Below are 26,524 nucleotides of genomic sequence, written 5' to 3'. Positions count from 1 at the left end.
AACAAGAGAAGTGAGATTCTGAACTGCAAAATATTTATTGATTTAGTAAATGTCCCCTCTCCACGCCCTCAGCCGACGGAACACGGCTTGTGCATCAAGTTCAACCCCGAAGTGACAGACACGGATCTCCGCATTTCACAGATCTTTAAAAAAACGACACCACCTTCATTAGAAACCCATTCCCCTTTTCACAAAGATAGAAATGATAATTAATCTAGACATGGACTGATTGGACTGCAGGGAGGGACAAGCATCTATGTAATACACTAGTGACTGAAAGACATGTAAGAAGCATTCCAGCTTATTTGTGACAGAGTTATTTACCATTAACTGTACAACATTAACACTCCTTCTAGAGATGTCTTCCTTTCCTCTTCTATTACATTCCACTGTAATTACATTCATACAGACCTTACACCTTCTGTCAATATACATTCTGCAGGATTTTAATCTGGGATGGCCACGTGCCAACGGCTGAACAGAATAGAGCAAAGAAATCAAACAATTCTATTTGCAAGACTTCACATAATATAATATTAAAAGGTTGGTAAAGACAACAAAAATGATGAAGATTACGACACATGCTTTCGCTCACTGTCTTAACAGCTCATGCCAAGCCACATCCTCGACCACCAGACCAAAGAGCTTGAGAGGTATGAGAGGGTAAAACATGGTATGTATAATCTCATAGCACCATATTAAACAAACACATCCATTCATGCATTAGAAAAACACAGGTTTGTGTATACTGGAAGTTCTGGAATATATTTAATATCCTTCTATCTTCTGCTTTAAAAACATATGTTAAACCAGTTTAAAAACATACATCAGTTCAGAACTCACTCCATTATTAATGCGCTAAAGGAAGAAAAGCCATCGCTGTTAAATTAAAAACAAACTGCCCACTGTGCTTACTGCATCTGTGCTAATTCTATACAGTAGTGCACAGTGTATAAACCAAACCTTACAGTGTCATGGAGGATAACCGGTGCTACCACAGGTTCAGCCCCCTGGACTCGCAGGAACTCAAACTCAAAAGAAGGGTACTTCAACCTGGAGGAACGGGGTGGCCTTGCCCTTAAGCGAGTGAGTGCCTCGCACCCTGTGGACCTGAACACACAATCCCGAGAGACCACCATCGGCTCGCCAGTGGGGGTATGTAAACGGAGACCACCAGGCTGGAGCTCCAGAGTAACCCCGGGAGTCTGGGGGCTGGATGTGGCATCACAAGCAGACCAGTGTTCCCCCGTGACACACAGCTAAACCTCAGCACATCTAAACAGCATTTACAACAAACACTCTAATGTCCAATCCTAAGTTCCAAAACAAATAGCACAGTATCACATTTTGCAACCATTATCTGGAAGAATATAAGGCAAATTGACCCCAAAACAAAGATTATTTTGTGATTAAAATATACTACATGATATTAGGAAAGCATGCACCAAAGAAAATCAAGTAATGAAAACAACAGGAATAAAATGTACAATCTTTGGTTGAGTGTGAACACAGCATTCTGGTGTTTTTATTTGGATAAAAAGTGATTCTGGTTTCTATTTTAGGATAAAAATGTAAAAGAAAATAAGAGGTGGCAGAAATAGACTTCAAAATCTTCTCCAGGATTTCGCTGCTGCTGCCTGGCTTCTCTAATCCTCCGTGTCCTGCTTCAGTTGCAGTCAAAGCAAAATTCTGGGAAGGTTTAGCCCACTGCTTTCTGGGGATGAACTCGCCCGCCAGTGAAAACAAGTGGACCTTACACGCAGACAGGCAGGAGTGTCATAGTCGTACAAATTAATACACTGTAAAAAATATATATATATATATATTAATCTCTCCACCTGCCCACAGTGTCCTATCTGTCTCTAGTTGTTCTCTCTGAGGTCCAGGATGATTGAGGTTTCACTTCTTCTTGGTGAACAAACTGAACCTCTTCTCCTTGTCCTTCTTGGGGGCCTCTGGGATGGTGGAAGAGGATTGTGGAGGGAGGCTGCGGGCTCGAGGCTCTGAGGGTCCTGCTGTTGGCTCGTCTGTATCAGGCTGCGCTGCTTTCTCTATGGCCTGGGTCCACGTCTGCAGCTCGTCCTGTGGAAGAACACAGGAAATCACAGTTAAAAGACTGAGTGCTGGCTCATTTCTAAAGTTGAGTGGACTTTCAATCGAGCCAGTGGATGATGAACTGACCTCGTCTTTACACTGGAACAGGTACTCACTCCCGTCTCCGAGCCTGAGAGACACAGAACAGCTGACGGTCAGTTCAGGTTTCAGAATAAAGCAAAGCTGTCGGACAGTATTTCTGAGCACAGCTCAGCATAATGTTACACTACAGGAAAACATTTCAGATGGTGCTTTTCCACTGCATGGTACCTACTCCTGCTCTACTTGACTCTACTCACTTTTTGGTCCCTGGTACCTGATTTATTTTCCACTTCCACAGTTACCCACTTATCCAGTTCAGGGTCGCAGTGGGTCCGGAGCCTACCCGGAATCACTGGGCGACACACACCCACACATTCACTCACACACTCACACCTACGGACACTTTTGAGCTGCCAATCCACCTACCAACGTGTGTTTTTGGATTGTGGGAGGAAACCGGAGCACCCGGAGGAAACCCACACAGACACAGGGAGAACACACCTCACTCCTCACAGACAGTCACCCGGAGGAAACCCACACAGACACAGGGAGAACACACTACACTCATCAGAGACAGTCACCCGGAGGAAACCCACACAGACACAGGGAGAACACACCACACTCCTCACAGACAGTCACCCGGAGGAAACCCACGCAGACACAGGGAGAACACACCACAACCATCAGAGACAGTCACCCGGAGGAAACCCACGCAGACACAGGGAGAACACACCACACTCCTCACAGACAGTCACCTGGAGGAAACCCACAGAGACACAGGGAGAACACACCACACTCATCAGAGACAGTCACCCGGAGGAAACCCACGCAGACACAGGGAGACACTACCTGCTATGTCACCATGCCGCCCATGTGCTAATCACATAAATATTATTATTATTATAATTAAAATATCAGCTGCTGAGATCCTTACCGCAATTTAAACACCTGCTTCTTCTTCTTGTAACCGGTGAGCACCTCACATGTAGCATTGCTGAGTGACAGCGGGTCTTCACCGTGGAATGTGACGCCATGACTGAAGCTCTTGGCGTCCTTGTAGGCCCAGAGCTGCCCAGGTTTTAACACGCAGTAGATGTTATTCCAGGACCTGAGACAAGAACAATGTTCAGATCAATTCATTTGCGGCTTCACTTTCCCCGTCTCTTTCGTAGTGTTGGCCACATCAGCCTCAACATCTCCTGTCCTCTGTTAACCGTGTGACGGTTACTGAGTCATGTCTGTGTTTGTAATGGACCGGTTAAACTAAGCTGGACAATGTCAGATGTTTATTTTGCTGGGTGCAGAAATGGTCAGAACATAGGAATGGGAATATAATGAACATATGGACTTTTATCTCTGAATCGTTTATCTCTGATTAAACACAACAGGGGTCAGTTCTGAATAAAGCCTCACACTCTCTCAAAATCAAACATGGTGCCTCCAACAGAACAGAAAGCCTTGTGCATAGCATAATTTCTACAGTGGGAGGAGGCATGGAGCACACAAACAGCTGCTTTGACTCTGGTTTGATTTATTGCTCTCTGCACAGTGTGAGCATACACATGCCAGGTCTCCTCTATCACCAGAGTTAGATAAAGTGAATTACGCATGTTGATTTCTATCCTGGTACGGCCACTAGGGGCTGGAGGCTGCACAATAACTGGCAAACCTGATTACAGCTGGTATTAATCACCTGTTGGTTGCCTTTTTGTTGGGTCCTTCCATCTCATGTTTACGGGCTAGCGTTCCCTCCAGCAGGGTTGCCTGAAGTCGTGGAGGCTCCACAGGGAGAGTAGCAGCTCGCTCGGCTTCCTTGGTGACCTGGATAGATGTGGAAGGATCCAGTTCCATGGAGCCACTCTCCTGAAGTTCAGAAATGACCGGCAACGTTGTATCCCCTGCTGTGCCATCCCCATGACCCGAACTAGGCTCCACTGCTTCCTGGCCAGACTGAAAAAAAAATGGAGTGGGATTAAAGATGCACATTGAGAGGAAAAAAAGACTGCAGTGAAATAACAAGGAAAGATGAGTATCTTCACACACTCACCAGAGTTTGCTCTTCCGTTGTGTAGAGTTGTGAGGACTCCTCAGCAAAGCCTGTGTCTTCTTTCCTGCGGTCCAGAGGTAAGTGGTGAGAAATATAAAACTGAGGCACTGAGGAACTGTGAAGGTGTTTGAGCGCTGTGGTTACCTGCTCTCCTTTTCCTCCTCCTGCATGTACTGTTGTATCTCAAGCTGCCGCTTCCTGATCTCAAGCAGCTCCAGCTAGGGAAAAACAATAAGATGACATGTCTCACATTGCCTGAAGATACTTTGCTGTGTTATAAGACTTTGAATGTCAGGTCTGTATGGCCACTTACCGTCGTGAGACGTTCCAGTGCAGAGAAGCGCTCCTCCCAAGTGGCTGTGGACTTCTCAAAGGCCTCGTGCCTCTTGAGAAGCTTCTCCACCTCATCCACAGTCTGGCCCAGGTCCCTGCTGGCTACATAAGGCTCCTGAGCGATGAGCCAGGCCTCGGCCACAGACGCATCCCGAGCAAACTGGCAGGTCTCCAGCACTAGGGGGAGACAGTGCTTTGGTTAGTGGAACCCTGTGTGCACCTGTGTTAAGTGTAAGTATGCACAGAGACACAATGTAAAAATGCATACGCAGTCTAAGCCAGTCCCATCTGTCATCCCACTTCAGCATCATTTCATTCCTCTTCTCTATCAGCTGCAACAGCTTCTCTTTAATCTATGGGAGATACACAGGTATTTTAAAAACTGCTTTCTGGATGCATGGCATTAAAGTTCAGGAAAGGACAGTTCACCCTCAGAAACAGAAACAAGGTAAAAGTCTTTTTCAGCTTTGTTATTATATTGTTTTTTATTTATTATTATTATTATTATTATTATTATTATTATTTTATTTAATATGGGCAACGCTACTTCAGACGCCCTCTTTAAACCTGAGCAAAGCTCCTGGTCTTCTCACCTCGTCTGAGTCTTTGTGTTTCCGTGCCAGAAGCGTTCGACCTAATTCCACACAGTTGTTGAATTTTGGCTCGCGTGTCTCAATCTCCGCGCGGATCCCTTGGTGGTACTTCATTAATAACTCCACTGATGACACATCTCTGGAGGTGTGAAAAGTGAGAAAGAATTCAAACACTGCGTAACAACTTGTAAAAACATGATCCCTCTTGTAAAACATTCATCTCACCTGGGTTTCTCCTGGGTTTCTATCTGCTGGATGATGCTTTCCATCCAGGCCAATAGGTCCCTAACCATGGTGAAGAAGCGGAACTTGCTAGCAGTCTCCTCCAGCTGTCTCCGCCTTCCCGCACAGGCCGCGAGGAGACCCTTCCAGGCATCTACCACCTCCTTCTCTGTTGTCTGGATGGCCACAGCCTGATCACCAGCATACTGGGCAAAAAGGCGAGTTGCAGTCTCCTGGAACTGGTGGACCTGCACAGAGACAAAGAAAGAGACAGAGAGAGAGAGAGAGAGACTGATGTGTAGTGATGTCATCATACTTGGATTACTTTCATTCACTATGTCTGGGTCTTTACACAACACACAGTGCTTCTGCGGTGAAAAACAGCGATGTATTCTTTCACGTTACAGATTTCTGTCTATTCTGGTAATCCCCTAAAGGATTTTATTGTTTGTATATACAGATCTTACTAGGCTGGTCATTTAGCAGACTCTTTTCTCCAGTAGGAGTCCATTAGGAGTCCTGCCCAATGATTCTTACTGGTGTAGCCATTCGGGGAACTCAACTCAGGTCTGCCATTTTGAAGTCAGTGGCGTTACACACTACACAACACCAACGTGCCACTTGCATTACAAGCCTACACAACCCACATACAGACCCTAGTTTTCTGAAGTGTTCATTAGGGCTGTCCTGAATGCCATTTTTAGGGCTTCGGAGCTTAAGCCGGAATATTCTGTGAATATTCGAGAGTGGCCTGGTGTATACTGTTGTCATTAACAAAAGCTGCTTCCGACCCCTGCTTTAAAATCTCTTTCTCGCTCGCTACCTACGCTCGCTGACCTGCTCATTAGCTCACTAACTAAGGATGCAGAGTATACACAGATTAAGTCATTTTTTAAATAAAATTTCAGGAACAAAGCTGACATTTTAAGTGTGTTGTTTTAGTACCCAAGTATTTGGGGCTAACTATTATTCAGAAAACCAGCGCTTAATGCCTGCTTTAAAATTAAAGCTGCACTCTGGTTCCCAGCATGGCTCCACTCGCTGAGTTCTTCCTTAACTTATGCCCTACATGGTGCCACTAAGGGCATGAGAGTGTACACGAATAAACCACAGCTTCATAAAGGTGTTCTAATTTGAGGTGTTAAGCTGACAAAATGAACTGTAGCTTTGCCATGCTTTTTTGTAAATATATCTGAATATTCGGGGCCAGGCGTAGTCTCCATATTTGCTTCTTCTGGTTGCTGCCCTGGGAAACATCTTCATAAACATTTGTTCTTATATATGACACCCTTTTTTACATGTCTGTTTATGTAAAAAATTTTTTTACAATTTTTGTAAAAAAAGAAACAATATATTCTCTCCAGTTATTATTGTCACCTTTCAGTGACCCTTTCCCAAGCAACAACTTCAACTCAGAAGCCATATGGAAATACGCAGGGCCCCTCTCTTCCTCTTTCTTCCTCTCCCTCAACTCTCCCTAGATGTCTATATATACATCTGTCAGTGCATCCCTCATCATAGAATACACCTGACAGAGCATCCCTCGCCGGTGCGTTACAAAAGGAGGATACTGACAGGTAATGAGACAGTGAAAGCAGTTACACAGTCTATGTTCAAACAGCTCAGGTCTCTGCTCCAATCTGCCTCCTGGGTTGAAGTTCTCCTGGGTTGGAAATTAGGGCGCAGACAGTGGCTCAGGCCACAATTACTTTCCAGCTTTGTGAGGCCAAAAGGAAAGCAGAAGAAGGAAGCTGATGGCGGTGGTGCTGAGGTAGCTGAGTACTCTACCTGTTTGCCCAGGGTGCTGATGTCTCTCTCAAAGGCGGCGTGCATGCGATGGAAAGATTCCGCTTTGCTGAAATCCTCTCCCAGATCTTCAGGAATCTCATTGTGTTTCTCTTGGATCTGTGCTACCAGCTCTTTTCCATCATCAAAGTACCTGGACAAGTAGACAGATTAGAATTAATTCCTGAGGAGAAAATGTACCTGGCAGTCTTTCGTTAACTGTCTGCTGCATAGATGTGAAATGAAACACTAGGCAAGTAAGACTCTTTGCATGACACCTCGTCTTTGAAACAGCCTGAAAATAATAAAAAAACAACTCACTTAAGGATGTCGTAGGAGGAGGTGAGGAGCTGATTGCGTGTGTCGATAAGCTCCAGGAGATCAGCCCAGCTCTCGTTCACACCGTCCTTCCATTCAGCCAAGGTAAATGATTCACTGTGGCCGGCCTGTATCAGCTCATCGATGATCTGGTTCACAGTGTCCACCCGCTCCTGTCCCACAGTCCCAGTGTCTCTCGCAAACTCCCTGAACTTATCTCTCAGGGTCTGAGAGCATGGAAGTAAATATTAGAAAAATACAACAGTGAATTATGAAATTTTAATGAAAAACACAATGAATTGAATTAAAATCCTGAAAGCACTGTGTCATTTATTTATGAAAACTTTGCATTTTTAATTATTTTCAATGAACGTAGTACACTTTCATGACTGCAGTCATTTGGCATCAGGATGCTTCATGTACCACAGTTTGAGATACACCATCTTAGATGCATTGTTTGTATGAGTGTGTTTGTGTGTGTGTGTGTGTTCTGCAGTACCGTGACATGGTCGAGGTCTTGGCCCATCTCCTGCGATGAAGCCACCACGTCACGCTCAGCAATCCACTGCTCCAGATCCTCCACCTCCCGACTTAGCAGGAAGTGATGGTAGGTGTGGTCGAGTTTCCTCCTGCGATCCTCCGCCAGCTCCTTCAACCCTGCGTACTGTTTATCCACCTGCCCCTGCCTCCGGATGATCGACTCCCTGTAGGAATACACATCAAACATGAACCAAGGAGTTGTGATAACGATGATATTACTGTAGACACCACACTCAGTGCAGCGTACCCTTCTGGATGCTCCTCAGCCAACATCTTCTGAGCACGGTCAGCCAGCTTCTGGATGGAGTCTGCATAGTCATCCACAGCCTGCTTCAGAATCAAGTGTCTCTTCAGCAGGACCATGGCACTCTGCTCATCCTGCAGAGCAAAGGGGACAGTGACCATGGACCCAAACAGAGTGATCTTTGAAGCATAATGTACTGTTTAAAAGGTTTTGAAGCACACTGCAAAAGCTTTTATGAAGGTTTTCTTATCCAAGTGCTGGCCAGACCCTGTCCTGCTTAGCTTCAATGTATTTAATAATAATACATTGTTTTTTATATCTAACCCAATCACGTTCCAGTGACATAAAGATGCTGGTTACATTATGAATGAAAGTGTAAGTACGAGACAGCAGACAAATCAAACAGATGACAGTTTTAAAGGTTAGATTTGAATGGAGAGTTTGACTGTTGCAGGGGTTTAGCTTGTTACGTGTTTTTCTGTCTTGTCCTTTAGCCACGTCATGCACCTGTGAGCCCTGAGCATGTCATATGACCCTTAATAAGCGCTTGTTGTAGTTTTAGTGTTTGTCGTTTATTGCTGTTTGTTGGAGTGAAGTGTTTTAATGTTTATGTTTGTCTTTGTGAGTAAATGTCCACTTCTGACAAGTTGTGCTACCTTGTCGAAATGTGCTGCCATAGTGTACTTTTATAGATACAGTTGTTTGAATAAAACAGTGGGTGAGCTAACTGTAGTGTATTAGAATATGCTGCCTACAGAAATATAAGCAGAAGATTATGCACAGCCCAAAATGTCTTATATCCACGTATTTTTCGCACTATTGCACAGTATCTACACATCCCGCTGTTCAGGTTCTCTGGCTGCTGACACTAGACAGATGTTACAGATACCTGTGTCATCCTGCTACCAATGCTGGCTTCCTTAACAAGCTCACCTTTGCTTTTTCATCAGCAATCATGTAAAGCTCCTGCTCGCCAATCCAGGCTTCGGCTTCATCTGCATCTGCATAGTACTGCTGGGCTTCGTTGGAGCCGTGGAGCCGAGCTCGTCGCTTATCCATCTCGTCCTGCAGCCGTGCCCATGCCTCCTCCAACTTCTTAATTTCCTCAGACATGTTCTCAGCTTCTGGACTTCCCTCTGCAGCTGCCATCATGCGCCGACCACGTTCCAGCACCTCGTCAACACGTGGCTGGTGACCTTCAATCTCTTTCTGGAGAGTCTGCGCTTGGACAAGGAGAGTTAATACAGGCAAGATCAAAGTTTAAACTGCTGTGGCACCACAGAACTGAAGCTGAATGCTGGAAATGAAGGAAGCAGTTCACCTGATTCTTCTTCAGAAGAAGCTGGACTGTCTGAAGGTTGTTTCCATGCTCCTGTGACATAGCCATGGGCAGTCTCTCCTCAACCCAGAGCTGTAACAAGAGGTGACAAGAGGAAGAGGTCAATCGTGAGTGCCTTCAAATGAGCACATCAACTCGGTAAGTGAATTCAAACTCACAGTTTCATCTGCTAGGTCCCGGTAGAACTGATACACAGCTTTGGCTGCCTCCAGTTTGCCTTTGCGCTGGGCCAGAGGTGTGAGAAGCTGCTGAAAGTCCATCTGAAGGGCTTGCTGCTCAGCCTCCACCTCTGGCTGGTCTTCTCTTAGGGGGGCATGCTGCTGCACTGCATCCTGCAGCTCCTCCAGCTCCCGGGCCCGATCTCTCACTTGATTCTCAGTCATCTGCAAAATACACACAGTGTAAATGGTCAGTCTGAACAACAGAACTCATGAACAGGAATATAGTGCACATATCGACTGTGTTTATCTTTCTTATGATGAAAAACCACATGGGTCAGAACTGTCTGCTACAGCACTCAGAGTAACACTTGCGCTCACTCTAAAACACAGCGCCTCCCCCAGGACAGAAAGGCTTGTGCAGTAGTTCTACAGAGAGGTTTGTTCCTACTGATGTATTTAATTTTGCACAGCATGTTTATGCATGCGCTGGGACCCCTCTATCAGCAAGGTTATGGCAAATGGTGACAGCTGAATTTCAGGCCACTATGTCTGAAATTTAAGAGAGGGCTAAACACCCTAAATGTTTCTTTTATCCTGGAATAAGAGTGTGAATGTTATTGATATTCAAAGAAGGGTGTGAACGTGTACCTGATGCTTCTTTAGCAGGATATTGGCACTGGTGAGATCTTTCACTTCCTCATCCACGTCGCCTTGGAGCTGCTGCTGCAGATTAGCGAGCCATTTCTTCAGGTCAGCCAAGCTCTGATCAAGCAGCTCAGAACGGTTTGCATCGAACAGGAGCCGGGCCTTCTCTTGTGTCGTCTGTTCCAGCTTATCCCACAAATCGTGAAGTTTAGTCAGGCGCTCCTTCACAATGGGCTCATACTGGGGCTTGGATGCCATCAGCTCTTCACCCTCCTAAAGAAGCAGCAATGTTAAATTTAGAGAAACCCACAAATGTCAGTATTTTCTTCTTTAAAAACCCACAGAACCATTGTATTATCTTAATTTAATGAAGTTTTAATGTATTATGACTCTTTATAACAACCATAAAACATTGCAAATATAAGCTGATATCTCAGTAGTTAGCTGTAAATTTCCAGTTCCACCTTAAATGATGAAGAAAAACATTGAAGTAGCATTGAATGAAGTAGCATTTGTGCTGTTACACTGGGCTTCAGTCAAGTACCTGGTCAATACTCTTGAGCCAGTCCTTGTTGGATGCCAGCTCAGCCATGAAGGCCTGGTGTTTCTGCCATTTGCTGTGGAGGTTGCGAGCCTCATCATAGGAGGTGTCCTGAGCAGTCAGCATCTTCTCATTTATCCATAGAGTAAGCTGGACAATGCAAAATGGAGATAGGTTGACACACATTAAATTATAATGACTGTATCATTTATATTTGACCTGAACACGAAGAAACTTCCACCTACATCCTGAGTGTTCTGTAGAAAATGCTGCAGGTCTCTGTTGTCTTTGAGTTTTCCAGAGACTTCCTTCGCTTTATCCCGGTTTTTCTCAAACCTGAAAAAACACACATACAAATTTATTAAAGGCACTTTTTCAGATTAGAGGAAAAATAAATCTCATGTACATACACAGTCTTATATTAATTGTTAATAAACACAAACCTGACCTCAGCCTTCTTCCAGGCTCGCAGTAGAGAGGCTTCACCGTTTACAGAGTAATGCTCTGCTCTTACAGAGCTGCACTCTTACTATGAGATCAATACCCACCGGAACAGGCGCCCATCTCTTAGAACAGCAGATGCCTCCCACTTAAGGAGAAAATATAGGCTTCCACTTTAATGCCTAATGCTTCTGTATCAGTGCTGACCAGGCAACAGTTAAAAGATCAGTCAGGCATCATTCAACTAACCCCAGACGCTGAAGGAAAAATCTATGGACACTTTCAGAGCAGTACTGTTTAAATTACATACACATTGGAAATAAAATTACGCAATCTCTGTGTTACTACACTTTCCATTTTATCAGCTTTATTTTTATTTTTATCTAGGACAGGACCCCACAGGACCAGCACATGGAAGGTAGGATATTATTTGGGTGGTGGATCATTCTCAGTGCTGCAGTTGCACTGACGTGTTGGTGCTGTGTTAATGTGTGATGCCCTGGTACGAGTGGATCAGACACAGCAGTGCTGCCTGGAGTTTTAACCATTGTGTACATTCACTGCCCATAGGGGCTAACCCTGTATGAAGGGCAACAGCTAGAATGCAGTCTGTATTTGTAGAACAACAAAGTGCTCCTGTGTGGTCAGTGGAGATCTGCGAACAAAGTGTGTGCCTGTCATTGCTCAGTAATGCTCTGACCTGTCTTGGATGGAGTCCATCTTCTCCTTGACCTTTGGTGAGTAAAGGTTTCCACTGTCCACTTGTCTCTGACCTCCTTCCAGTGTCATCACAATCTTGTCCTCGTTAGCATCCATAGTACTTACAAAGTCCTCATGCTTCTTCAAGGCCTTCTCTGCCCCATCCAGGGTGTCAGGCTGGTCCAGGTGGGCTAGAGTGTATTCCTAGTAAATATAAACAAAACCATCCTGATATGGCCTACTTACTATATACAAAAGTGAACCAAAAATTATACGCACTCTGGTTACTCTGGAAACATCCTCAACCACAGACCAAGAAAAAACGTCACCTGGATTTCTGGGATTGACAAGGGCCAGAATTGGAACATTATCAGGAAAAAGGAACAACAAAAAAGAGCTGAAGCCTAACTTTCTGACTGCTGTCCAAGGGCAATGTGCTGTTGCATGAAAATGCATGTCCGTACACCGCTGCCCATACTGTCTGTGCTGTCCAATAACTTTGTTCTGAGTTGTTAAATCATCTGCCCTATTGTCTTGACCATGTCCCATTAGACTATCACCTCTTCAGTCCCTGAAAGAAGCCCTACAAGAACGAAGTCACGTCTGAGGAAGAGGTGAAGACAGCGGTGCATTTGTGACTTGCAGTTCAGCCTAAAACATTATTTATGAAGGAATTCAAAAGCTTGTTGACAGATGGACAAAGTGTGTTGAAAGGCAATGAGATTATGTAAAAAATTATGCATTTTTCTTTTCTGAAAGTTGATTTAAATAAATTCTACATCCAGAGTGTGGATCATTTTTGGCTCACCCTCATAAGTCTGTGGGTGTGAGTTACTTACTCATGCTATCAACTGGTGATACGTACCTGGTTGTTTAAGATAGTTTCAGCTTGTTTAGCATCTCTCAAAAACTGCTGGAAGCCCAGACCCTGGTCCAGAAAGTTCTTACGACTGTCCCAAATCTTGTGCAGCTCGTCCCAGCCCTTGTCCAGGCCTTTTAGTCTCTGTTCCAGCTGCTGATACTGAGGGTCGTCTTCTTGACCTTGAGTCACAGATGCTCCAGTGTCTCTTACGCGGTGGTAGTCCTCTTCATGGCCATCCATGTCTCCTTTCACTGCATCGTGGAGGCTCAGGAGCTCCTCTGCCTCCGGGAGACTTGTAGGCATCTCCTCCGAAGCAATGGCCTTTTGAGTCTTGAAAAGCCAGGCTTGGAAGTCATCCATATCTTGCAGGAAGGTCTGGAGCTTACTCACTTCACCAAGGGAGTCCTCCCTGGCCTTTAGTGTTTGCTTCAAAGTGTCCCAAGCCATGTCTAACTCTGCTTGTCGGGCCAGAATATCAGCGGCATGCTCCGGATGATCCTTAACAAGTGTCTGGGCCTCATCATGGAGGAAGTCCAGCTTATCCTGGATAGCGGCTAGGTCCCTTTCTATTCCAAAAAGCTTCCTTTGGATGGTCATGACCGCAGCCAGGTCATTCCCGAGGTCTTGTGTGGATTCAATTACCCGTGTCTTGTCCTTGATCCATGTCCCGGTCTCATCACATTCGAGCCCGTAGTTGTGCAGACTGAGTGCGGAATCTACCTTGTGCTTTTTGTCTTCTACCATTGCCTTAAATGCCTCCCACCTATGAGGGGAACGATGCAATGTTAAAGTTACTCACAAGATGTTACTTACAAGAACTGAACCTATATCTTAAAAGTCAGTGTGTAGGCAATGGTTTTACCTTTTATTTAGACGAGTCTGACAATCCTTCACTTCCTTTGATCGTGGGTGTCTGCTGTCCTCCAGTTGCTTGGCTGCTTTGTTGACGTTGTCTACCCTCGTCTGCATGTTGCCCATCTCTTGCGCAAGAATGCTTAACCTAACAACACAGGAGAATTATAATTTATTACCTTCAACTTTAAAAGACAACCCTCACCTATGGTCATGAGCTTTGGGTAATGACCAAAAGAATGAAATCGTGGGTACGAGCAGCTGAAGTGAGTATTCATCAGGGGGAATGGTGGGGATATGGTGAGGAGTTCGGACATCCGGGAGAGACCCGGAGAGAAGCTGCTGCTCCTCCACGTCGAGAGGAGGCGGTTAAAGTGGTTCGGGCATCTGGTTCCGGGTGCTTCCTGATGAGGTGTTTTGGGCATGTCCTCATTGGGAGGAGACCCCAGGGAAGACCCAGAACACACTTTAAACACAGAACACAAATTATATGTCTCGACTGGCCTGGAAACACCTCGGTATCCTCCCTGGAGGAGCTGGAAGAGGGGGCTAGGCAGAGAGAGGTCTGGGTTTCATAACTCAGACTGCTTCCACCACGACCTGGACCCAGATAAATTGTAGACAATGGATAGATGGGTGGAATTTTAAAGAAACAGGTAGAGAAGATCTGATATTTTTTGTTCCTGGACTCCACCTACCATTGGAGATGTATTATTCATCATTATTATTTTACAGCACTTTTCTGAAATCAAGGGGTGTTCTCAGACCCTCTGCCAAAATGTTCTTATTACTTTTTTACCTGTGTACATCTAATCATGTAGCAAATATTTTATATTGTATCATTTTATAAAAAATTAATATAATAAATAAATGTACATAGTGCAGTTTCTGCTATGCTGAGCCTGGAGCAACAACAGAGGTTGTATTTATAGCTCAGTGAAGCATAACAAAGGTTTTGAAGCAGTAATTTTAAGGTATAAACCCTACCTAGTCGTTTCGATTTAATAAAAGCCAACACCTTACCCCCATGTCATTCTCCATATGCAATGACTGCTATGTGCTTCCTGGATTTTTGTTGACTGTTTGCAATTCCCTATACTCCTAAGATAAGAAGCACTAATTACCTCACTACCCACTCCCTCACCCCACTCATGTACCTGTTCTGAACCACCTCTAGATCCTCCAACTTTTCTGGTGTCTCCAACCCCACAAGCCATGTCTCCTTCTGCCCCATCCAGAGCTCACAGGCATCTGTCTCGCTGAAAATGGTGTACAGTGCCATAGTGTCATCCAGCTTCTTCTGCCTCAGATCTGACAGAGACAGCAGCTCCATGTACAGATCCCTGACGTCCTTCAGTCGTCTCTGGATGTCTGGTGTGTTCTTCAGCTCCTCAGGTAGGGAATTCGCTTGCTTGCTCAGGGTGTCGATGGTGGCGCCATTCTTAGCTGCCTCATCCCTCAGTACACGATGCCTCTTGAGCAGCCTCTGCGTGGTGTACTCATCATGCCCAACGTCGTCACTGCTCATCTGCCTCATGGCTTCCACCAACCATGCCTTAAGATCGTCAGCATCTCCCTGGAACTGGAAGAAACGCTGGGTGTCCTGGATGTTCTGCTTGCGGAAAGCAGCCAGCTCCTCCAGCTGCTGCCACTGTCTCTGTACATCATCCATACGCTGCTGCACCTTAGGAGCACCAAGGTGTTTGGATGTCACCATACTCTCACCCTCAGCCATCACCTGTTTCAGGTGATCACGCCGTGCCCCCAGCTCATCTTCAAAGGCACTGTGTTTACTCTGCAATACCAGCACACTGGTCAGGTCCTTGCCGTAGTCAAGTGAAGAGAATATGTGCTCCTTCTCTCGGATCCAGCTCTCCAGTTCCGCAATCTCCCAGAAGAAGTTCCAGAGGCGGCGAGACTGCTCCAGACGGGCCTTGCGCTGGGCAGCGAGGGCACACAGCTCCTTGTAGCAAAGGTCCAAGTGATGTACCCTGTCTCGGATCACTTGTGGGTCGCAGGGTTTGTAGCCTGGGTGAGACAGGAAACAGTAATTATCAGAAGGTCAAAGGCTTGTGAATACTTTACATGTGGGCTACTGCATTAATATTTTACTCTACACAAACCCTGCACTGGGTTTAGTTGAGTTATATCCACCACAACTAAATAAATAACAAGTATAGTTGCTTTGATGTTAACAGCAAGTGAGTCAAGAGTAAAAGAAAACATTTAGGAGGTCTGTTCTACTCACTGTCTCCGTTTGCAAACTTGAGAGCCGCTGCGTTTGCAGATCGCACTCTGTCTGCCTGCACAGCGATGTCGGCCTCCAGTAGAGCATGCTTCTGCAGAAGATCTTCCACCTCCAGCAAGTGCTTCCCAAAATCAGGGGACAGGAGACGGACCTGTAGAGAAATAACTGTTACAAACAGAAACCATAGCGGACGAATGCATGAAAGCATATAAACAGGAAAAACTCTGCAAAAGAGAGATACAACATGATCCCAGAACAGTGTTTACACCTTAATCTCATCCATCCAATTAATGATGTAAAGCATCTCCTGGAAGATCCTCTGCAGAGTGAGGTTCTTCTCCAGGCGGCCCCTGCGAGCTCTCAGAAGCTCCTGGAGGTAGTCCCACAGTCTCAGAATGTTGTCTTTCCTTGCATCAATACGTTTAGCGTCGTGGTACCTCTCCGCCTCCAGCTCTTTAGACAAGGCCACAAGAGCTTGGACACGTTCTTCATAGGCAGCAATGTCTGTCTCTATGGCATCATGCTTCTTCTTGGCTGCTTCTACGGCTGGAAGATCATACCCAAAGTTGTCCTATAAGAGAAAATGTACACATTATTAATAGGTTTTTTTTTCATTCATTGTCTGTAAGCACTTAGGGTGGCGGTGGGTCCGGAACGTACCCGGAATCACTGGGCACAAGGCAGGAACACACCCTGATGGGGGCACCAGTCCTTCACAGAGCAAAACACACTCACACATTCATGTCATCTATGGACACTTTTGAGTCGCCAATTTTTGGACCGTGGGAGGAAACCCGGAGGGACACGGGTAGATTACATAGTGTCACTCCTTATTTTTTATTTATGAAACTTTATCATTTACTGCTGAATACTAGATTCTGTTCTTAGAAAAGTTTGCAGTTCTCCTCCACATTTTAGCAATGTTTTACTGACAGTAAAAATGGTTTGAAACCCTTTTGTGACACTTCTGTTTTGTGTTCCTCCTGAACCCTTTATTTTTTTTTTAACTAAACTTCAGACAAGAATGCACACTGCCCAGATCTGTCACAGCAGCCTTCAGACATTTGCTAGCATCATGAGCGGAGAGATGGGTGAGAATAGGGGGCAAGTCATTGCTTTCATGATGAATAATGTGGTATATTTCAGTACAGTACAGTGTAAAGTGGACTAAAAATCAGTGAACGCAGATGGATGGCAGCACCATGTGCGAGTCTGTGTCTCAATACTGTAATACATTTCATTAAAATGTTGATCTAAAATGTGGTATTTGGTATTTTTGCTCACAGGCTCCCCCTACAGTTGCAGAGTGTAATTCACTTTTACACCACTGTACGTAGTGCAGTTTCTGCAGTGCTGAGTCCATAGTAGTGACAACAGAGGCTTTATTCTCCCTGGTACAGCTCAGTGGGGCATGACAATGATTTTGAAACTGTAATTTTAAGGTAAAATTACTACCTAATGTTGCTTTAAAAGACATTGCTCCACTTTTACAGGGTTTCTACAACACAGCCTCAATGCATAGGTGCTTTAAAGTTGTTTTTGCATGTACATGTTCATCACACAACTCACCTGTGAGACCAGTCTCTGATTCTCCTGGAGCCAGGTCTCTCTCATGGCAGCCTTCCTGTCGAAGCGGCGGGCCATTTGCTCCAGCTTTTCCTGCCTGATGAGCTCATCTCTCAGCACGCGCTCTCTGTCGTGCTCAGCCCGCTCCAGCCTCTCCCACGCCTGGACCAAGCAAACAAATGAAATATGTTCAACAACAAGTGGCAAGATTTCAGTTAAAGGTACACAAGGTACGATTTTGTATTTTTTGCTCCTGGGCTCCCCCTGCTGTTGCAGAGTGTAATTTACTTTTACAGCACTGTCCTGAAATCAAAGGGGAGGTGGGCATGGTTTCCTACCCTCTTCTAAAAGTTACATAGTGCGGTTTCTGCAGTGCTGGGCCCAGAGTAGCAAGGACAGAGGCTCTATTCTCTCTATTACAACTCAATGGAGCATCACAATGATCGGAAGCTGTAATTTTAAGGTATAAATACCCACCTAGTGTTCCATTAAAGACATTGGTTATAACTGCAACAGTGTCTCACCCTGTTGATGTCTGACACCAGTGCACCTTCTTTGGGGGTGTACACCCTCTGGTTGTTGGCTCTCATCCTGCTCTGAATGGTGAAGAGCAGTACCTCCAGGTTGCCCTTCTCCTGGAACCTTTGAATCAAGAGTTATTGTGGAGTGATCAGAGGTTACGGTCCAGAAGAATACAAAAATAAAAAGTTATTAAAAAATCTCTCGGTGCACTAACTTGGGAGGTTTCTCCACAGTGCGGTAGGAGTTGAAGGCTTGCAGTTGCTGCTGGACTCCACTGAGAGAGTTTGCAAGTTTGCGGTTGTTTAGGACAATGATGGTCTGTTCGATCCATGTTAAGAGGTCTGAGGACAGTGTCTCATACTTGTCAATCATCTTCTCTGTCTCAATGGCATGGTCCAGCACCTGGAAAGTCAAAATGTATTTGCTTTTATTTTGTGTGAAAGCATATAGACATGAAGACATTACAAACCTTGTTGCCTCCTCTTACCTTCCCAACTCGCTTTCCCTCAACCGCCAGAGCTTTCATCTTGGAGAAGTAGTGATAGAACGCAACGACATACGTGATGATAGACTTCTCATCTGGGTTCTCAGTGAACACATCTGACAAAAACAAATCACAGAGGTTAACTTGTAAAGGAAGGTATTGTGAAAAAAAGGGTTGTCTTGGTTTTACGGGGTATTTTTCTTGCCTTCAGGGTCCAGGAGTTTAGTAACTCCAAGTTTCCTCTCAGCCACGTTGAAAGCCTGCTGAAGATTATGGGTTGGGTTGGATCTCTGCAGGTTGCCGTAGTCCACCAGATCTGGTCTAATGGAGAGCAAGAGGATGAGAATTAAAGTAGGTTGACACCTTGCTTGTTAAATATATTATAATAAAACAGATCTGCAAGCTGTTTCCCAGCACCTGTGTTTGTGAATAAGGGCATTGAAAGCCAAGCCGTCCTTCCAGCTTGTGGTAAAATTGGTGATATTAATGTTCGGGTACCTAGGAATACAAAATAACGCTAGTTAACCAAGCCAGGATTTCATCGCACTATGTCAGCATCTTTTTCCTGCTGGTGATATTGAGAATGCTTTACCCAGCTGTCTTCATCTGGCACCACAGCAGCAGGGCATCTTTGGCCGAACGTGTCTCCTGCTTTCCTGTCTGGTCTGCTTTTCCTGTTTCCACCACAATGTCTTGAATCTGTGATTAAGAAGAATCTTTAATCTTTAATAATGCAGTACTGCTAATGTATGTTTCTCACGGAGATGTGTGCAGAAACACTAAACACACACGCTCAGCCCAGAACAATAAGGCCTTCCTCCTAATTCTGAATAGTTTCCCACAGTTTCAGTTTAATTAGTCGATCTGATTGACTGTGAGGCTTCAGCTCGTGGAGATGCATGGGCTTTGGGAGCTAAATATAGGCATGCCCATTTTTTTCTCTTCAGTTCGTGTATCGCTGAGGTATACAGACAGAAGAAAGACAGTCAACTGCTTCCTTCTTTCTCCTCTTCTTTCTGCCTTCCCCTTTTTGGAGAGTTGAATTATGCAGGGGACAATATTGTTTGAACTAAAAATACCCTGGCTGTCAAATCGAGCGATTAAAAATAAATACAAGCTGTGCCGAACATCAGAAGACACAAAACACAAATCTTGTTGCTGTGAGTCTTACTGTAACACCAGATAAGTCCGGTGCCTGGACAAACAGCAGTAAACGTTAGAGCATACATCTGAGTAGCTTGAGGGTTGTATTACATGCCCAGTCTTGCTGGGAGAATTGCTAATTGTCTTTAGCTACTACATGCAGTTGAAGCTTTTCAGCACTGTGCAAAAGTCTTAGGCACCTAAAGATTTTTTATATAATTTAATTCATTCATTTATTCATTCATTATCTGTAAATGCTTATCCAATTCAGAGTCGCGGTGGGTCCAGAGCCTACCTGGAATCATTGGGCGCAAGGCGGGAATACACCCTGGAGGGGGCGCCAGTCCTTCACAGGGCAACACAGACACACCCACACATATTCACTCACACCTACGGACACTTTTGAGTCGCCAATCCACCTGCAACGTGTGTTTTTGGACTGTGGGAGGAAACCGGAGAACCCGGAGGAAACCCACACAGACACAGGGAGAACACACCAACTCCTCACAGACAGTCACCCTGGAGCTGTGTGACTGCGACACTACCTGCTGCACCAACATGCCGCCCTATATAATTTCATATAATTACAATAAATAGAAACAAAAATAGGGTATTCTTTGCACACACACACAGTACCAAACTCACTGGAATAATGGGGTTTGTTTTCTTTCTAATATTAATGTTTTTTTTTTGAGCAAATAGATTGTCTCTGTGGTGGTACCCTCAGTGGAACATATGCTGTACCTTTAGTTAAGGATCATTATGTACTGTATTCTATATTCATTGTTTATTTTAAAGTTGTGTTGACTTCATTCGCCCCGTTTCATCTCCAGGACTTTTATTGTGTTCTTTTATTCTCCACAGTTGTATAATGAAAGATTACAGAGATCCCCCTCTCCTTCTGGACCCTACACTGTTTGTAGCTTTAGTGACAGTAATGCACCTGTACCCTACCTTTATTTCTGAGAGTGCACAGTACATGTCCAACATCAGTAAATAATGTTTAACTTTCAGTTGTACAAACTAAGAAGCATTTCACCTGGAAGCGAAGGATGATGGTCCAGATGAGGCCCAGGATCAGGCGATGGTTGCCATCTACGATATCGTGCGATCCCATGTTCTCCAGATGAACCCTCTGCTCTTTTAGAAATTGCAGTGCCTTGTCGACGTTCTCCAGGCAGTGGATCCTCATTCGGCCTTTGGTGGGTTTGGGCTGTATCCAAGAGAGATTCGGAGAGTCAGTGTATGAAGAACAGTGTTAGTATTACAGTGTTGTTCATTTTAGCTCAGGTCCAGCTGCTGATACTCACCAGCCTTTCCCCTGAAAGGACCTCCAGAAGCCTGATGAGCATCCTCCCATCCCTCAGGTCTAGGTAGAGGTCTGAAATCCGGCAGCTGACCCTGGCCAGGATAGAGTTCACCCATTTTGTGAAGGTCTTCTTTTGCACGGCCTCTCGCTCGTCTGGTGGACAAAGGGACAAGGGTTCACATCCTTTCTGACACAGACTTAAGAACTTCCGTGGCAGCTGTTATGCAGCGAGCAGGGCTTTGTTTATCAGGCCTCAAACCGTTTTAATGAAATTAAGACTACGGAGACTTGGAATTCTCACTGTTAAACACAAGGAGAATTGCTCACGTCATGAACCTTAAGGCATCTCTGTTTATTACCGGCCACCATTTAACTCCGTGGCTCCCAGAGAGGGGGGAATACATACGGAAATCAATGCAACACTCTGAAGGTGATTTCCAGATTCCAGTGGAGTCTGGAAGCAAAAGACGTGCACACGTGTCAGATATGGGGACTCTTTGAAACGATGATTTAAATGAATTACAAACAGTTAAACAGTTATCTGTGCATTATGTTATGTATCTATTGGACATCATTCATTTTCACCTTATTCCTGTCCCTCCTGTACAACACTTCAAAATACTGCATGCTTAATGATGTATTTTATAAATGATTCAGGCCTCGCAGCACCAGAAATGCAGGGAACGGAGGTGAGAGTGAGAGAGGAGAAAGGGAAGGTAGTGTTGCAGTGAAAGCATTAGAACGTGGTACAGAGACAGAGAGCGAGGACCGATGCTTTTAAGCCGGGGCTCCACGAGACCCTTGAGAGCAGCAAGACATTAGCCTACTCCCTTTTCCCCTTCCCTTCAGCTACTGGAAAACAGTGTTCCAGTGTAGTCAGACCGTATCTGTCATGTATGGCCCTGTTCCACCAAAAAAGAACGCAGAGTTTTACACCAGCAAAAGAAAGTCCTGGCCTCTGAATAAATCATGTGTGATCCTGCTTCTCCCTCAGAGGGGAAGTCGAACTGCAGCACGCTACGACTGCCGCACCGCCCTCAACCGCCCATGCGTGAAAACGACATGACAATTAGAACATGCAAATAATGTCTGAAATGTCTTTGTGTGCTGTGGAGTGCTCTGCCTCGCCTGAAAACATCAGAACAATGCATCACTATGTTGCCGCCCTCACGCAGTTAAGGGAATCAAATTATAAAGGGAAGGACCTCAGTGGTTATAGTTAATCAGTCTGTCACTGATTTTTTATTATTTTACCAGTGCATCTCTCAGGGTGCTCTCACCTGAGCACTAGTGGGAAGCAATGTACACTCTGTTAACAATACTCCCTCAGTGGGAGTCTAAACGCTCCTCAGGTTCACATGGGCTTGGGCTGGTCTCAAACCTCCTCCGAAGCCCCTGCGACAGAGCAGTGAATTATTTATACTGATGGACTTTCTCTGTACAATGCAAGTCTGTATCTTTTCCCACAGTCAGCACTTGCCCTGGTCCCATTCAGTGCCTAAGTCGTATACTTTTATTATTCACAACAAATTGCCGTAACATTAAAACCCACTCATTGTCCAGTGCTGCTGGATTTTTTTAAACCCCTCAGTGTCTGGACTGAGAATAGTCCACCGCCCAAAAACATCCAGCCGACAGCGTCCTGTGTCACTGATGAAGGACTAGAGGACGACCAACACACACTGTGCAGCGACAGATGAGCTACTGTCTCTGACTTTACATCTACAAGGTGGACCAACGAGGGAGGAGTGTCTTACAGAGTGGACAGTGAGTGGACACAGGGTTTAAAAAGTCCAGCTAGATGCCTAATGGCAGAGCAAGGATTTAAATGATCCAAAATGTTTCAATAAATAAAGGTGAACTGACCAGAAGTGGCTGGAGTTTGACACAGAGTCTAAGGGTGTCTACTGGTAAATGTTAAGGCTACAATGGTAGCAATGGAAATAGGGGTCATCTCACAGCATGATGAGAGCAGGGAGTGGAGTGTGGATGATTATCATAACAGGAAAAAGACCCACCCTCTACACTCTGTTCCCTCTTTATAGGTGACCTTTTACAGCATGGGGATGCAGAGACATTTCATTGCTGCTCAGTCCAGCATTAAAACCAGAGATAGCAACTTTAACTGGTGCCTCTCCTCTTGAGCACCAAAGCCATGCTAAAGGTGCAAAGCCACCTTTAAACTAAGGTGCGAAATACAATATTTATTCCTTCAGATCACCTGAATGCCACAAAATGATTCCTAAAAAGTAACTTAAAGAACATGTTGTAATGGCTAAATATTAATTGGGAAATTCAGAAAAAAAAATTTTTACTTTTGATATTCTGGGCTGCTTCAGCAAAGTAATCTAAATTACTTTACAGGTTTGATTCCCGCTCCGGGTGACTGTCTGTGAGGAGTGTGGTGTGTTCTCCCTGTGTCTGCGTGGGTTTCCTCCGGGTGACTGTCTGTGAGGAGTGTGGTGTGTTCTCCCTGTGTCTGCGTGGGTTTCCTCCAGGTGACTGTCTGTGAGGAGTGTGGTGTGTTCTCCCTGTGTCTGCGTGGTTTTCCTCTGGGTGACTGTCTGTGAGGAGTGTGGTGTGTTCTCCCTGTGTCTGCGTGGGTTTCCTCCGGGTGCTCCGGTTTCCTCCCACAGTCCAAAAACACACGTTGGTGGATTGGCGACTCAAAAGTGGCTGTAGGTGTGAGTGTGTGAATGAATGTGTGTGTGTGTGTGTGTCTGTGTTGCCCTGTGAAGGACTGGCGCCCCCTCCAGGGTGTATTCCCACCTTGCACCCAATGATTCCAGGTAGGCTCTGGACCCACCGCGACCCTGAACTGGATAAGGGTTACAGATAATGAATGAATGAATGAATATTTTGAGGGCATAGAATTAGCATGGATGGGAGTGACGTGTCCCCACCAATATCCAGCGATTACTGAATTGTCCCCACTAAATAATGTGATCCAAAAAAAAAAAACCTATTTGTCAACATCTCATTAACCTAGAGTCGCAGAAATGGTTAAATCACGTTCTCTACTCAAGTCCTGCCTCCCTACAACACACATGGCCAATGTGATTGGCTATGCCTTTCCCTGCTGTCAAGTGAGGCTCTGTAGCTACGTTTGGTTGTTAGCAGCACCAAAAATTGAAGGAAAACTTTCCAGTCTTATGTGAGACTTCTGTGCAAGACTCAGGTGCATTGTGGGTGTCTAGAGCGAGTGAGGACAGCAGGAAAAACAATTAGAAGCTATTTAGAGCTATTTTTTCAAAGAAATGTGTAAGTCACTTAAAAGTCAAGTTCACTACTCATAAAAACGTTAATGGCAACGCTAGGCTTTGGCACACATCATACAGCATGCTAAAATCCTCGGTAGCAATGAAAATGAATATAACATTATCATTCATTCATTCATTATCTGTAACCTCTTATCCAATGACCTGGAATCATTGGGCGCAAGGCGGGAATACAACCTGGAGGGGGCGCCAGTCCTTCACAGGGCAACACAGACACACCCACACATTCACTCACACACTCACACCTACGAACACTTTTGAGTCGCCAATCCACCTACCAACGTGCGTTTTTGGACTGTGGGAGGAAACCGGAGCACCCGGAGGAAACCCATGCGTACACGGAGAGAACACACCAGCTCCTCACAGACAGTCACCCGGAGCGGGAATCGAACCCACAACCTCCAAGTCCCTTAGATCTGTGTGACACTACCTGCTGCGCCATCGTGTCGCCCAATATGACATTAGTTTAACATTAATTTAACGTTATATAATGAACTAATTAAATTATGAATAGTTATTCAAAATCGTTTTTAAAGCATGTAGAATTGCATACATTGTATATCAGTCCTTTATCGTTTTATAACAGATCTAAGGAAAATAAAACAACAAAAACAGGCAATGGTGGTGGTGGGGGGTGGGGGGTGGTAGATTCAAAGGTCCCCACCAATGTCACTAGTTTAACCACGGAACCTGTCTCTAATATAGACATCATGTGAGTAAGAGCTGAAACAGCAGGTGAAACCATGCACTAAGTGCAGGAGAAGAGATAATCGAATAACACACAGATGAATGAGTGCGAAGGGAGTGAACTCTAGATGGTGGAAGTGTGGAAACAAAACAAGAAACGACCAAAATGATAAAGGCTTTGTGCCCACGCCCTGTGGATTACAGGATCATATATTAAACACATTTGTAGAGAGCGATTAAATATTAAATGCAAAGTCAGTGAACAACTGGAGCAGAGGCTCAGAACACATCAGCAATGAATTATAAACATAACAACTGGAGCACTTTTAAAAACCATGGAAGCACAGCAGTTTACTCCCTCTAAAGTAACCACATCAGCAGCTACAAAAAGAGTACACCTCCCCTTCTCTCGCACCACCCAGAAGAGAGGGAGGTGGAGGAGTGGATGGAGAGAGGCAGGACTGAGCGGAGAGATGACTCTACCTTGAAGTTGCCTAAATCTCCCATCCAAGACTGAGTTGAAGCAGATGTTGGAGGTGCTGTAGCTCAGCCAGCGGGCACGCCTCATGCCCTGGGAGGAAGACGATGGTGAAGACGAATGAGGCGGGCGCTGAGGAGAGGGCCGGGTGAGTCTCGGGGTGTTGGAGGTGGAAGAGGAGAAGGGAGAAAGGGTCAGGGGAGCTTTGGTTGGTGGCACGTCCAGCAAGGTGCCGTTCCTCTCAGGCAGAACCTGGGGTTTGTGCTCCCCGTTGGTCTTGGGCCCTCTCTTGCTGTCGGGGCACTGGGCCCTGTAGACTGGCGGGGTGCTCCTGCTTCGGCTAGGGTTAGTGCCGACCCGTACTGGCACCTCTTTGCCGGTAGAGTACGCCCGGCTGCTGATCTCTCGGGCCACCACATTGGAGCGTATAGAGCTGGCCTCTCTGCTGGTCTTCAGGCTGAGCTTGACCTCCCGTAGCCGGCTCTGGTTGACCGGCACTGCGCGAAACAGGCACGGGCTGCTCATCCTCGTCCAAGAAAGTCCCACAGGTGCCGAGAGTCCTGCTTCCCTCCTTCCACTATCCTTCTCTATCTGACTCCCACTGTACTGTGCCCTCTCTCTCTCTCTCTCTCTCTCTCACTCCTGAGCGATATGCCTCTGCCTCTCCCAGGCAGTGAGAGGAACAGAGTGGTTCTCCAGCGCCCCACTCATGCATATAATATTTCTGTGCTTACATCCTTCCTTCTGTAATCTCTCTCTCTCTCTCTCTCTCTCTCTCTCTCTCTCTCTCTCTCTCTCTCTCACACACACACACAAAAACAATGACATCATCAAATGTGAAGTGGTTTGAAACTGATTCTCTACTGTAAGGGGTGTATAAACGTTGCCCTCACCACGATTACATTAATTCAGTTCAAACAAATGAATTACTTTGGTGCAGATCTGTAATCATTTTGATTTAGATTTTTTAAATCAAATTTTCCTCTTAGTTTCTAATAAGGACAATTCCCTCCTACAGACTAGGTCTCCACCCACACGCAGTGTTTCAAAG

General features: G+C 45.3%; 1 protein-coding gene across 1 annotated transcript; it reads right to left on the bottom strand.

Annotated features, from left to right (window-relative positions):
• Positions 1-29: 29 nt before the first annotated feature.
• On the bottom strand, positions 30-25,998 carry sptb (spectrin, beta, erythrocytic). Its single transcript, XM_066684663.1, has 36 exons — positions 25,479-25,998; positions 21,032-21,183; positions 20,761-20,934; positions 19,171-19,277; positions 18,996-19,076; positions 18,784-18,899; positions 18,582-18,694; positions 18,309-18,496; positions 18,097-18,214; positions 17,576-17,734; positions 16,275-16,577; positions 16,007-16,157; positions 14,916-15,786; positions 13,769-13,906; positions 12,910-13,669; positions 12,046-12,248; positions 11,150-11,240; positions 10,908-11,054; positions 10,367-10,636; positions 9,716-9,940; positions 9,540-9,629; positions 9,152-9,436; positions 8,222-8,352; positions 7,934-8,138; positions 7,438-7,661; positions 7,120-7,270; positions 5,335-5,579; positions 5,110-5,248; positions 4,785-4,869; positions 4,497-4,693; positions 4,328-4,401; positions 4,184-4,247; positions 3,830-4,086; positions 3,071-3,244; positions 2,182-2,224; positions 30-2,082 (listed from the first exon to the last, which is right to left on the bottom strand). The coding sequence occupies exons 1-36, from the start codon at positions 25,996-25,998 to the stop codon at positions 1,900-1,902; spliced, it is 7,434 nt and encodes a 2,477-aa protein (XP_066540760.1). The 3' UTR covers positions 30-1,899.
• Positions 25,999-26,524: the final 526 nt, after the last annotated feature.

This window comes from Hoplias malabaricus, chromosome 1, assembly GCF_029633855.1.
Source record: "Hoplias malabaricus isolate fHopMal1 chromosome 1, fHopMal1.hap1, whole genome shotgun sequence".
Classification (NCBI taxonomy): domain Eukaryota; kingdom Metazoa; phylum Chordata; class Actinopteri; order Characiformes; family Erythrinidae; genus Hoplias; species Hoplias malabaricus.
The sequence above is the reverse complement of the archived record's forward strand: the minus strand, read 5'-3'. Positions and strand labels throughout refer to the sequence as shown.